Source organism: Hemiscyllium ocellatum, chromosome 28 (assembly GCF_020745735.1).
Source record: "Hemiscyllium ocellatum isolate sHemOce1 chromosome 28, sHemOce1.pat.X.cur, whole genome shotgun sequence".
Classification (NCBI taxonomy): domain Eukaryota; kingdom Metazoa; phylum Chordata; class Chondrichthyes; order Orectolobiformes; family Hemiscylliidae; genus Hemiscyllium; species Hemiscyllium ocellatum.
Genome location: NC_083428.1, coordinates 43783562 through 43797147, shown reverse-complemented (window position 1 = coordinate 43797147; position 13586 = coordinate 43783562). Strand labels below are relative to the sequence as shown.

Genomic DNA, 13586 nt, shown 5'->3' with positions numbered 1-13586 from the left:
TTTACAGACATTTTCTGGGCCTTTTAGCATGCATAGTTTCCAAACACCTTTTGCAGTGCAATTAGATGAAAGAATCTTCAGGCATTTATAGTGTGTCAAGTAATACGAAGTATAATATCTCAAATATCCTGTAAAATCACATACTTAAAGTGAAATAGAGAGAATGAAACACACAGTCGAGTGAGATAAGAGACAAAAGATAGAACAAAGATCTTCTTTTTAAGTCTACAATATAATTCTGAAGGAATCGTTTTCCACCATTAGCACTACAATTTCGTGTCAAAGATTTGGATATATTACTGCCAAATATAGTTAAAATTCAGTTCTACCTGAATACATCACTCCTAACCTTTTCTGTCTTTAGTGTGCAACTAACTAGTAAACAAATGCTGTATTCTCTATGGCTAAGGTACTGAGGTGCAGCAGGTTAACTGCAGCTTCCAGATTCTTGTACCTAGTTGCACACATGGACTTTAAGTCAATGGCCAATTTATTGCAGTAAACAATATTTGCTTCACAGTTCTCAACAATAAAAATGCTGGCGGGCCATTGAATTCACTGACAAATGAAATCTGGAACTCAACAGCAAAAAAAAATCTCCCTGCAAAAAAAAACCTGGATACTCAACCCCAAGGCATTAATAACACAACTCAACATGTTACTTTCCCAACATAAATTGGTGTAGTGTTAAGGGTTTAGAGGGGGTGTATTTCTTGAAATGTATCCAGGGAACCCTGAATGTCGCGGACAATCTAGGACTGGATAAAGAGGAGGAGTAGGGCTTTTAGCAAGTCTAAAGTGAGCAATTCAGCTGTGCCCCTTGAGGAATATAGAAAATGCAGGGGGAACTTTAGAAAGCATTTAGAAGAGACATGAAAAAGGACTTGCAAACAGGATTAGGGAGGATCCTAAGATATTTTATAATTAAAGAGAGGAAGTTAACCAGGGAAACCGTAGGGCCCATGAAGGACCAAGGGGGAAACCTGTGTTTGAAGCTGTAGGATATTAGAAGGATGTTGAGTAAATACTTCTCTTTGGTTTTCTCTCTGGAAATGGAGAATGTACATACTGAATTCAGGAAAAGGGATTGCGAGGAACTTGCGCTGTTTGACATAACAACTGGGGAGGTATTAGACACTCTTATCAGGCTTTAAAACAGACAAATCCCCCGGCCCTAACGAACTGCATCCCAGGCGCCATGGGAGGAGAAAACCCATGAGGACATGGGGAGAACGTGCAAACTCCACACAAATAGTCACTCAAGGCAGGAAATGAACAGGGTCCCTGATACTGTGAGGCAGCAGTGCTAACTGTTGTGCCACTGTGCTGCCCTTGCTTCCTTTGGTTAGGAATTTAGAACCAGGAGCATAATTTAAAAATAGGAATTGCAGGGGCTCTGTCACAAATCTTTAGTTCCTTTCTGGCCATGCAGTAAGTGCCAGAGGACTGGAAGACAACTAAATGTTTTTTTGAAGAGGGCTGGTAGGAATGAATCAAAATTACAGACCAGAGTCTCATGTCAGTGGTATGGAAACTTCTGAAAATTCTGAAGATACCAGCTTGGAAAGGTATGGGTTAATTAGGGATGGTCAGAGGGAGGTCATGCCTAAATTTTCTTTTAGAATGTTTTGAAAATGTGACCAAGTGTGTGGATGAGAGTAGCTCAGTTGGTATCATTTATATGGATTTTAGCATAGGTTTGACAAGGTCTCACATGGAAGACTGATTGAGAAGGTTAAAGCACATGGAATTGAGGGAAACCTGGTGAGATGGATCAGAAACTAGCTTACTACCAGGACGCAAAGGGTAGTGGCAGAAGGCTGTTTGAGAGGCTGGAGGCTGGTATCCAGCGGTATACCACAAGAATCAGTACTGGGACCCTTATTGTTTGCATATATAAATAAGTGATATAGATGAAAATGTGGGGGGAATATTAAGCAAATTTTCAGACAACACCAGGACTTGTAGGGTGGTTAATAGCAAAGAAGATGGTTGTAGGTTACAGGAAGATATAGGTGGGTTGATCAGATGGGCAGACCAGTGGCAGATCGTATGTAACCCTGGTAAGTGTGAGGTGATGCACTTTTGAAGAAGAATCAAGGTGAGGGAGTACTTAATGAATGACAAGACACTGAGTAACTTAGAGGAATTCAGGGATCTTGGGTTAATTATTCACAGGTCCCTGAAGTCCGCAGAGCATGTGACTATGATAGTTCAAAAGGCACATTGGACACTTGCTTTCACCAGTCTTGGCACAGAATATAAAAGCAAGGAAGTAATGTTGGAGTTGTACAGGGCGTTGGTTAGACCACAACTGGAATATTGTGTGTAGTTCTGGTTACCTCACTATAGTAAGGATGTGATAGCACTAGTTGGGGTACAGGAGAGGTTCACCTGGATGGAGAAATTGAGCTGTAAGAAGAGACCAGATAGGCTTGGATTGTTTTCTTTAGAACAGAGAAGGCTAAGGGAGGACATGATTGAGGTGTATAGGATTATGAGGGGTACGAACAGGGTGAGTAGAGAGCAGCTATTCTCTTTGTTTGAGGGGTCAATCATAAGGTGGCACAGTTTTAGAGAAAGAGGCAGGAGATCGGGGACATTAGGGAAAAAACCTTTTCATTCAGCAGGTAATGGGAATCTGGAATTCATGCCTGGAAAGATAGCGGAAACTGAAAACTTTATAATGTTTAGATCAGTACTTCAAATATCATAACGTAACATTAATGTTCCTTATAAACTGTAAAAACATAACGTATTTACAAAAAAGTAATGTCTTACTTTTATTTTTTCAGTATTTTGTGGTAGATTCTTTTTCCCAGACACAATATCCAACAGGCTGATCTCAAAGTTTTGTGCTTGAGCATTTTCAGCTGCTTTAGGAATTAGCTTGAGCTTCCGAGCCATTGTATGGTAGTCTTGTAGTCTGACTTCCAGCTGAAGTGAAGCAATGAGAAACAGTGATTGAGGAGCAATCAGTATAAATTTTTAAAAATCATTAGACTACAGAAATATGCAGGATATCAGTTAAGTCTATGAATCAAATCTGAGATTTTCCCCAATACTTGCTATCAAACGATCCACAATATTGCAAAATTTTCTATTCCACATAACTGATCACAATGAACCTAGATGGCAATATCAGCAGTCATCACCTCAGGACTGATTTCAGAAAAGTTGACTCCAAAAACTATTTTGTCAGTCTAAATTTAGGAAGAACCTGTAGGATCCTCCACTTGAAAACAAATTCTTACCATTGAAAATACAAAGCACATTCCAGAAAAACACCTGTGAAATAGTACAATTTCAGCACTGTCACACCAAACTAGCTGGGCAGTAAAGATAGTTCTAACTTTATTTCTGTATTAAAAAAGTAAGGATCAGAGGATTCTCAAAAGAAAAGCTGTCGGTACAATCTTTTGTCAAGATTAGAGTGGTGCTGGAAAAGCACAGCAAGTCAGGCAGCATCCGAGGAACAGGAAAATCGACGTTTCAGGCAGGCTACAATCTTTTGGTCAGTTGATCAACCCAGTGCAGGACAATATGTAATCTACTGATAGCAAGTTAGCTGTGATTTGGTGCTGAATGTGTCCTCCAAACAAAAATATCGGCTCTGTTAGCGAGGTCTAAAGTCAGGAAAAATTAGATTAGAATTGATTGATAACTGGAAGAATAAAATATGAGATCATCCATGTTGGATCAGAGAAGGACCAGAGTACTTCTTAACTGGTGAAAGCTCAAACCATTGGTGGCCTAAAGAACCTTGGGGGTCCAGAAAAATGGTTTGCAGTTATACATGTTCATATTTTAAATAAAATGGCTAACGGAATGCTGGGATTTATATCTAGACAACTAGAATAAAAGTGGGCCGAAACTGTGCTGTAGCCATAAAAATCCCAAGTGAGAATACACACGAAGTACCATGTTCAGTTCTGGACACCACGCTTCAGGAAGGATATTTGAGGGAGCACAGCATTGATTCATCAGAATGATATTTGGACTTCTTGGATTAAATTAAAGAAGTTACACAAACTAGAAACTGATGTAGATCCATGGTTAATTTCAATTTGGATTGATAGATTTTTGTAAACTAAAGATTCAAAGGGATGTGGCAAATACAGTTAGATCAACCATTATACCATTGAATATCGGAACAGGCTCAAGGGAACCTATTCCTCTTCCTACAAGTTTAACAATTTGACACCAGAAAATCCAGTGCTTTTTATTTGGCAGCTGCAAATTTTTACTTTAGTTAAGAATAATTAGTCTCATAATTCAGTCTCATTCAGAGCACACCTCACCATTTCCTTGGCCTTTGTCACTTTTATCTCTTCATTCCACATCCTCTTCTCTGCATCTTCAAGGCTTTTGCTCAGGAAAATTGTTGCCTGATGCAACTCATTTTTCTCATGATTCATTTTCTTAACATCAACGGCTGAGACTTCCTGTACATCATATATTTGCTGCAATTTGTTGCTCTCCTCTTTAACTGCATCTAACTCCAATTCTTAAAGAAAGAGACAAAATATACATGATCCAATACACATCCCTTATTTTAACAAGTAAATTATTTTGAAAGGAATATAAATCAACAAGCCTTTTTTTAAAATCTCAAATCTTCAAATTTCCAGCACCTGTAGTATTGTCTTTGTGCTATTGTTTAATTCATTACCACTTCACTTGACACATGCATCAGCATGTTCTGTTCTTCTGATGGGATTTATTTTTAGCTACTTACTGTTTCTGTTTTTCTTATGTATAAAAATAATGTTTTCATAGCAAATTTCCCCAGCTCTGACTTATTTCATGAGAATTACAAATCTACTCTTCATTTTCAGGTCCATCCATTAACCACATCAACGCTTCACAAAAATGACTATTCTTGCTGCATCTCAGGATCCACACTTCGTGCTGCCACATGAATATTCTTGACCGCAACACTAATTCTGTCTCAAAGCTATCCTGGTTTCCAGTTTCATTTCACCTTAACAGAAAACTTGCCCTCTTCCTTTCAGCCCGTCACTTCCCACTGATCCAATCTTTCCACTAATTTCTACAATTGTTGTGTTTCCATTATATACTTCAACTTTCAGTTTGATTGTTATTTGTTTGATTTGATCTGCAAAGGACTTTGTTTTATTGTCTGACATCCCACCTTCATGAAATGTTGAGCTGATTGCCACTTCCTCTGCATGCATGTTTCTGGCCAGGGTCTTCTCTCGACTCATCAGATCCTTCCGAACATCTCCAATCTCGGTGGACTCATTCACTCTTGAATATTTCACCGAGAACTGTTGAGGTGATGTCAGCCATCTCTATTTCTCTCATCTAACTAGTCTCCCTCCCGAGGAGCTTGAGACATATATCAGCATCATTAATCCTGCTGACAAGTTCTTAACTGGCGTACTGACCGCTACCAAGCAGTTGCCAAACATCAACACTCTTCACATTTCCTCCTACCTCCCATGGATTATGAATCCTATCAAGATAATGCTTCCAGGTTTTCCACCAATCTCATCTCTTCTAGAGATCTTCCTCTCATAGCTAAAGAGGATACAGTACAGAGAGCGACTATTCAGCCCCTTGTTCCTATGTCATCACTTTCAAAGAGCTATGAAATAAGTTTCACTTCTGAAGCCTTTCACCTAGCTAAAACTCAAAGGACATGTGGAACATTACTACAGGTTTCTGTTATAGAATGTCCAAAGAAAAGCCATCCCCATCAGCTATGGAACAAGGACTCTGGGATACAGATTTAAGGCACATGCCAAAGATGCAGGAGGATTAGAGGAGAGTCTGTTCTTGATACAGTGATTGGTAATGATTAAAACCTCACAGTTAGGAAGGTGGTAGTTTCCTTTGAAAGGAAACTGGATGGGCACTTGAGTGGAAGGAACTTACTGGATGATGGACATACAGAGCAAATAAGACTGAGTGGATGCTCCACAGAGTTAAATAACAAGATAACAAGAGGTAAAGGAACCAAATGATTTTCTGTGTCATGGCTCTAAAATACAACCAAAATGAAAATGGAAAGTGTAGCCTAATATACTTTGATTGAGGTTGTTTAGTGCTTATTTGCAGAGTACTTCAATTGTCTCAGCAAAATAACCTTTAAAGTTTCAATGCTATTTTGTTGCAATTAAAATTACTCACCATCTCATTACTCTCCAAAACCACACAACTTTGGAAATATTTACCTGCAGATTCTATTTCATCTTTGATTCCTTTTGCTCTCTGCTCAAGAAGAATTTTGTGCTGTTCCATTTCTTCCAGGTATTTCTTATATTTCTGTTGGTCCTTTTGCAAACTTATTTTTGTTTTCTCCAGTGCCTGAACCCTGTCCTGAAATCAAAAGTTAAGTTCATTATGAAATTGCTCTATAATGACACAGCGCTGGGGTTTCTTTGTTGGAGTTAAGTACTCAACTTTTACCCACACATTTTCAATAATGAATTGGATTTATTAAATAAAGCAAATGCAAGCTCTAATAACTTCCATGTGAACATATACCAGCTTGGAAAGTTTACATGACTGAAGTGTAGTCTGCAGAAGTCATTAGTGTAAAGGCAAAGAAACAAGAAAATCGTGTGCACTGAAGCTATCTTTACAAACTATCCTACATCTCTTAGGAACATTGATACAGATTACACAACTAATCACTAACAAAACCGGTCTTAATGATATAGAACCTGAAAATCCACTACAAGAATAGCCAATGGTCTAAATAACACAATACTGGTAAAGTGACACCACAGGGGAAATGTATGCCAACCTCACCAAATGACTGACCACAGCTCTCTTATGGAAAATCCCTCTTCTGAAAGGGAGCTGCAAATTTCTTCAACACTACATGCATTCACAGACCAAGTGGCCTTACTGTCCACAGATATGCAATAAGTTGTAGCTCCCAGCTCCTTTCATAAGCCCTGTAAAACTTTAGATACTTAAGGATTGCAACACAACCATGACACCACTTGAAACGATGATTAGATACTAAGAGAACAAGTCACAAAATAGAGTGCTGTAGGGCAGGACCAAGGTGTAAAGGAAGAATTTGTATTTGTGGCATGTACAGAGCAACAAACAGAAAATCTCCCAACGGTTAACAAAATTTGACATTAGGACACTAATTTATATAACAGGTGCCAAAGGGTTTCATCAAGAATGTAGATTTTAAAGAATACTTTAAAGCAAGGGGGAGGGTAAGACAGGCAGAGAAGTTTAAGTAGGTAATTCCAAGCTTTGGGCTTTGGCAGCTGAAGGCATAATGGGCAAAGGTGGAGTAATTGAAAATTGGGAACATTCAATAAACCAAGTTTGGAGCAGCTATAGATATCAGACTGATTAGGATGGGAGAGATAGGAAAGGGAGATTCAGTGGATGAATCTGAAAACAAGATTGAGAATTTTAATAGAGGTGTTGCTTAACTGGGATCTCAAGTGGATCAGCAAAGTAATGTGATGGTGAATGGGATCTAGTGACAGTTGGGACACTAACAGATCTTTGGATGACCTCAAGTTTAAAGAGAGCACAACATTAGAGGCTGGCCAACTAGATTGCTGGGATGATTCAGTCCAAGCAAGTCATGGATGAGGACTTCAGAGAATGAACAAAGGAGAAAGTGAGGACTGCAGATGCTGGAGATCAGAGCTGTAAATGTGTTGCTGGAAAAGCGCAGGTCAGGCAGAGTCGACGTTTCGGGCATGAGCCCTTCTTCAGGAATCCTGATTCCTGAAGAAGGGCTCATGTCCGAAACGTCGACTTTCCTGCTCTTTGGATGCTGCCTGACCTGCTGTGCTTTTCCAGCAGAAAATGAACAAACTCAGGCAACGTTACATAAAATAGGCAAACTTCATGTTGGTCTTGATGCATGGCTACAAGGTTATCTTGGGTCAAATATAGTTGCATATAGTGCGACTCAGCTACAGACAATTGTCAGGGAGAGAAATGGATTTTATGGCTTGGACAAAGGCAATGATTTCAGTTTTTCTCATATTTTAAGGTATTGCTGCTCACATACTATAGTACGTCTGACATGCACTATGACATTATGGTACAGCAGATGGCATAAACACACAAAAATAGGAGACGTAGATCATCAGGCTTTGAACAATGCCATTTAATACAAGGTACAGTGGTAGTGGCCAAATTCAGCCATGACAATCCCTGGAATTCTGGATTACAGCTATTACCATGTACAATTGAGCACAGAAACAGAAGGAGTAAATTGTTGGGCAATTGCTGACGAGACATGGATCTGTGCAGATCAGAAGGGCTGTATAAAAGTTGAGCTTAAGGCTTAGTCATAACTGGGAGTGAGTTCCTTGTGGGTATCTTGCTCGTGCTGTTGAGAAGGTGTTAAGCTACACAGAACACTGTAGAGATGGACAGCACCAGAAGAAGAATAGTAACTTAATAGATGGGGTTAGAGTAAATGAGAATAAGTAAAATTCTACATCAGAGTTACTGTTCAGGTCTGTGAATGCATGTAGTGTTGAAGAAATTTGCTCATTCCGGGAGCACTAACTTTGTTTCCCTTGCATTTTGAGGGAATATGTTTTGACTGCACAAAATATATTCTCTTTTGAAGTTAACCAATTGTTCAGCTGTTGAATTTCGTGCCAACCTATAACTCCATCTATAACTCTACCTAGATCCATTCTTTTCCTGTTGATATTGGCTTTACTCCAGTTTACTTTTCTTACTCTGGGATTGTTCAGTGTCCTTTGTGTAGTAACCCTCAACACTAAATGTAATGATCACTGTCTCTTAAACAGATGCAGAAAGAGACAAGAGTTCCCAAAGCATTTTCAGGAAATTTTTCGGAACAGTGTTTCCACCCCAAGGACAAAGGCAATAATGATAGAGTTGGTTCTTGGAAATAAGATTGGCCACGTTGATAGGATGTCAGTAGGAGACCGTTTAGGAGACAGTGATCATTACATCTTAGTGTTGAGGGTTACTACACAAAGGACACTGAACAATCCCAGAGTAAAAAAAGTAAACTGGAGTAAAGCCAATATCAACAGGAAAAGAATGGATCTAGGTAGAATAGATGGAGTTATAGGTTGGCAGGAAATTCAACAGCTGAACAATTGGTTAACTTCAAAAGAGAGGAAATTTTGTGCAGTCAAAGCATATCCCCTCAAAGTGCAAGGGAAACAAAGTTAGTGCTCCCGGGATGAGCAAATAGATACAAATTGTGAAGAAAATGGATTGACATTATAAAATAGGTAAAATCAAGCTGAATATCAAAGTTTCAGATAGGATAAGAAAAGTCAAAGCAGCAAAGAGAGAATATAAAAAGAGAATGGTAGACAACCTAAAACAGTGCCCCAAAGTTTTCTAGAAGCATATAAATGATAAAAAGTGTAATTGATTAGGAACAACAGAGTTAAAAATCACACAACACCAGATTATAGTCCACCAGGTTTAATTAGAAGCATTAGCTTTCGAAGCGCTGCTCCTTCATCAGGTTTTGTGAAGGACACAATTGTAAGACACAAAATTTATCGCAAAAGTTCACAGTGTGGTGTAACTGAAATTATACATTGAAAAATACCTTGATTGTTTGTTAAGTCTCTCATCTGTTAGAGTGATCATGTTAGTTTCACTTCTTTCATATATGAATCACAAAACTTCTTTTAAAAGTTACATTCTTAGGTGAATTTTTTTAACAATTGGTGTCAGCCCAGATAATGCGTTGAAGGTGTTAGCCCCTGTGTGCTGCTGTCTGTGCCATAATGTTTAGACTGATTCTAATCTAAAAATATGAATTAACAGAATCCTACATGGATTCATGGAGTTTTTGAGCAAAGTACAATGTAACTGCAAGTACAAATTCACCCCACAAACATATTATTTTTATGTGATTTTTAACTTTGCACACCTCAGTGCAACGCCGGCATCTCCAAATCAGGAACAATGGCAGTGATTTACATATAGAGACATGGGATACAGCTAAAGTATTAAATGAAAGACTTCCAATGACAATGATATTGCTAAATCATCTACCATTTACATCCTGGGATCATTAGAGTCTTAACTCAACCTAACATTCAAATACAAGATTACAAGAGCAGATCGAAGTCTGGATATTCTATATCAAGTGACATACCTAATTCCACCCACAAAGCACAAGTCAGGAAGGTGACAGAATACTCCCCACTGATCCGGGAAAACGTAGCTTCAACAATACTGAAGCAGCTCAAAAACAGCCCATTTGAGTACCACTGTGTCATTCTGGTTGATGCAGTTTTTCAACCATATGGGGGTGGGGGAAGAGAAGAATGGTTGAATTCGTCCCAAATCACATGTAGCCAGCTAAAAACCTAATATAGGTGAAAAAGTAAAGGAAGGGCTCCCTCCCATCTACAAAATACCATATAAAAATCAATACATATGATAAACTATACAAATGTATCATATTACAACAGGACAAAACAACATATCAGCTTGGCGCTGAAATCCCTACCAAACCAAAGCCAAGAGTTCTACCTTTCCAACTGTGCCACAATTCAAATTCAAACATATACAAGTACACTTCTTCGATGCCACAGCTCCTCCTGCCACATTGCATCAATCCCTCTCTGTTGTTTCCTTGGACCCACCAACTCAGCTAATGATCCAAGGTCCCATAACTAATTGGTGAACATTACCAGATCATAATTCATTGCACAAATGCTGTTGCACTTAGCAACATTCTTTCTTGATCCCTATAAATCTTCAAGATTCAGCTTTAAAAATACAACTTTAAGTTCAGCTTCAAGCAATTCTGATTTTTTTTTCATTTTCACAATCAAGGTCAAACCAGAAGCATTTCATACTCCTCTAAAATGAACTTATAGATATGTAGTCATGTATTGAAAACTGATTCGCACAGCAAGAAACAGAAGCACCAATGTAGGTTTTGTAAATGTGCAAAAATACAAATGGGAAAGACAAAGAACATTACCAACCGGCTCATTCTGTTTCTCTTTCTCCAACTTTTCCAGCTCTTCTGCCAAACTTCTGTTTTCTGCAGTGAAAGCATCAAATTGGGCTTCATCCACTCCAAAATGCTGCTCTACAATGTACAGAATAGATATTTTTCAATAAATCATTTCAATTCAAACTAGGGACCTTAACTGCTGTCAGTAAAATCCCAATTTCAAAGGTATAACAGGCTTCTGATTTTGATTTGCAATAAACACACAGCTAAGGATATCAGCCAAATCATACATTAGAAATTTGTTTCTGGATTCAAAAATAATTAACATTCTTAGAAATACTTTAATAACCAACCAATCCAATCACTAGTCCCCACAATCAAAATGGTTCAAGATGAGATGCCTTGCTTGGAAATCCAGCAAATAAAAAAGAGATCAACATCTTTATGGGTAAAAGGATATGGAACAATTGCAGAAAGCTCTGGAGCCATTAATAATCCTTGCAGGTAGAGCTAGTCAGGTATCGATTTAGACTAGATTCGATAGCAGGACCACATCTCAGCAGGGAGGTCATATTGGAGGTATACAGAACTATGGTTAGGCCACAAGTGTGTGCAGTTCTGGTCACCACACTACGGGAAAGATCTGATTATACTGGAGGGGTGCAGAGGAGATTCACCAGACTGTTGCCTGGGACAGAGCATTTCAGCTGTGAAGAAAGGCTGGATAAGCATGGGTTGTTTTGTTTTGGAGCAGAGAAGGTTGAGGGTATATAAGATTATTAGGGGCATTGACAGGGTGAATTGTAAACAGCTGTTCACTTGGTCAAAGGTTCAATGAAAGAGACAAGATTTTAGCGAGCTTTAAGGCAATGGCTGCCATGGAATTCAGATTAAATAACAGCTGCAAAGTCCCTCAATTGTTAATTTTGTCCCATGGTATAGTCTAACAGACAAGGCTTTGGGGCTTGGTTACTGTTGCTACAAAGCCTGTGAACTGTGAAAAAGTTTAAACAACTGTCCATCATTTTAAACATTTCCCATCATACCACACCCTGTCCCCATTCAGCAGTTGAAATTACCCTATCACTGAGATCTCCCAAAGTCTGAGGCAATGTTAAAGGGGTCACATGGGGAAAGCACAGCCTCAACTGCCCATCTAGTTAACAATTTCTTAGCATGAAGCAGGAACATAAGATTTTCACGGCAGAATATGATGCCAATGTGGGAAGGAGTTATACCATGTGCCAATGGGTGAAAGCTACATAAATTTAATTTTTCTACTGGTTATACATAAATGTGACAAAAACATACAAGTCTCATGATGAGACACAAGATATTTCTAGGAGGACAAGTACTCACTGTGCAATAATCTTTTAGTAAATATTTTTTCCACTTCTACAAAAACATAATTAAGTTCAGGCAGGCTGGATGGGCTGAACAGCCCAGACCTTTTCATATACTTAGCACTGACATCACACTTTCAATACAATAGATCAAAGGCCTTGCAATCATCCACTTAAATTGGTTTGAAGTATTATCAAGGAAAGCACAGAGTGATGGTTAGACACTTGATATTGCAAGTGCAAAGTATACAACTTTTGAATGTATTACTCCTGTTGCAGTGCTGTTGAGGGCAAGGTGGAGACTGTGGGAAAAATTCTATTTCAAAGCCATTAGGTTGTACTCACTCAGTAAAGTCAAGTTCTCCAAATTCAAGTCTTCGTAGTCGTCTATGCCAGAAAGGTAACGTGAATAACACTTACTTGTATAATCAATGAACAGCTATAAAACAAGTAAACACAAGTTATGAATATATTTCTCTCTTTGAAAAATGTTCTTGTCAAAATATTTGAAGTAAAAGAATAAAATCAGGACAGAAGAACTGATTTCTCCACTACTGCTCATGACAAAGTGTTTTCACTTCAGCTGATATTTATATTTTGATAGTGACAAAGTTGTGGTTTATGTCAGTTTTTTTTAAAAAAAGAATTTTAGATTTTAAACTAGTAGATGTTGGTCTGCTTTCGTGAAGGGGTTTAATAATTAATCAGGTCAGTCTTCAAGAACCATGATTTTAAACCAATGTGTCAGAGAGCAGTTGTCTGAAAGCTGACTGGAATGTTAATGAAAGTTTGTATAGATTATGGGAGTTATTACAAGAGAGAATTTTTTAAAAATCAGCTTGCTTTTGGATTTTATAATAACCAAAGATTGATTTTAGCTAAGAAAAACCTAGAACTCGGAAAGCATTTTGGGCAATTCAATGAAAACCTGACTGCAATGTGATAGGAATATAAAATATTTAAAATGGAGACCAAAGCTGAGAAATAAGTTAACTCAATGAAAGTTCATAAATTCTCAGAAGTGTTTGGTTGGAGATCTGCATTGGCTGTTCAAACCAATGGATGGTCAAGCCATTTGCCCACGATATCCTTCCAAGTCTCCATCACTAGGTCTTAAGGGAACAGAAATGAAGGCTGTACTAGGGGAATAAATAAGATGGGGCTGACAGTTTGATTAAATAGGAAGTAGGTTGTACAAGTCCTGTGTCAAATGCAACTGAAATGCATTTATCCCCGAAAATGCTATAAGGCATTCAGGCATTGGAAGGGAAATGAAGGTGAAGAAATAATATAACAGTGATCAGATGTGA

The 13586-nt window shown here is 38.3% G+C and overlaps 1 protein-coding gene across 3 annotated transcripts in view; it reads right to left on the bottom strand.

Annotated features, from left to right (window-relative positions):
- ndc80 (NDC80 kinetochore complex component) overlaps nt 1-13586 on the bottom strand; it is a 65711-nt gene that overhangs the window by 15330 nt on the left and 36795 nt on the right. For all 3 annotated transcript variants that reach the window (XM_060846305.1, XM_060846306.1, XM_060846304.1), the window contains exons 8-12: nt 12622-12715; nt 10962-11068; nt 6201-6345; nt 4302-4507; nt 2782-2937 (exon numbers count right to left, since the gene is read on the bottom strand). In XM_060846305.1, the coding sequence (XP_060702288.1) occupies nt 2782-2937; nt 4302-4507; nt 6201-6345; nt 10962-11068; nt 12622-12715 (708 nt within the window). The remainder of the gene's footprint in view (nt 1-2781; nt 2938-4301; nt 4508-6200; nt 6346-10961; nt 11069-12621; nt 12716-13586) is intronic.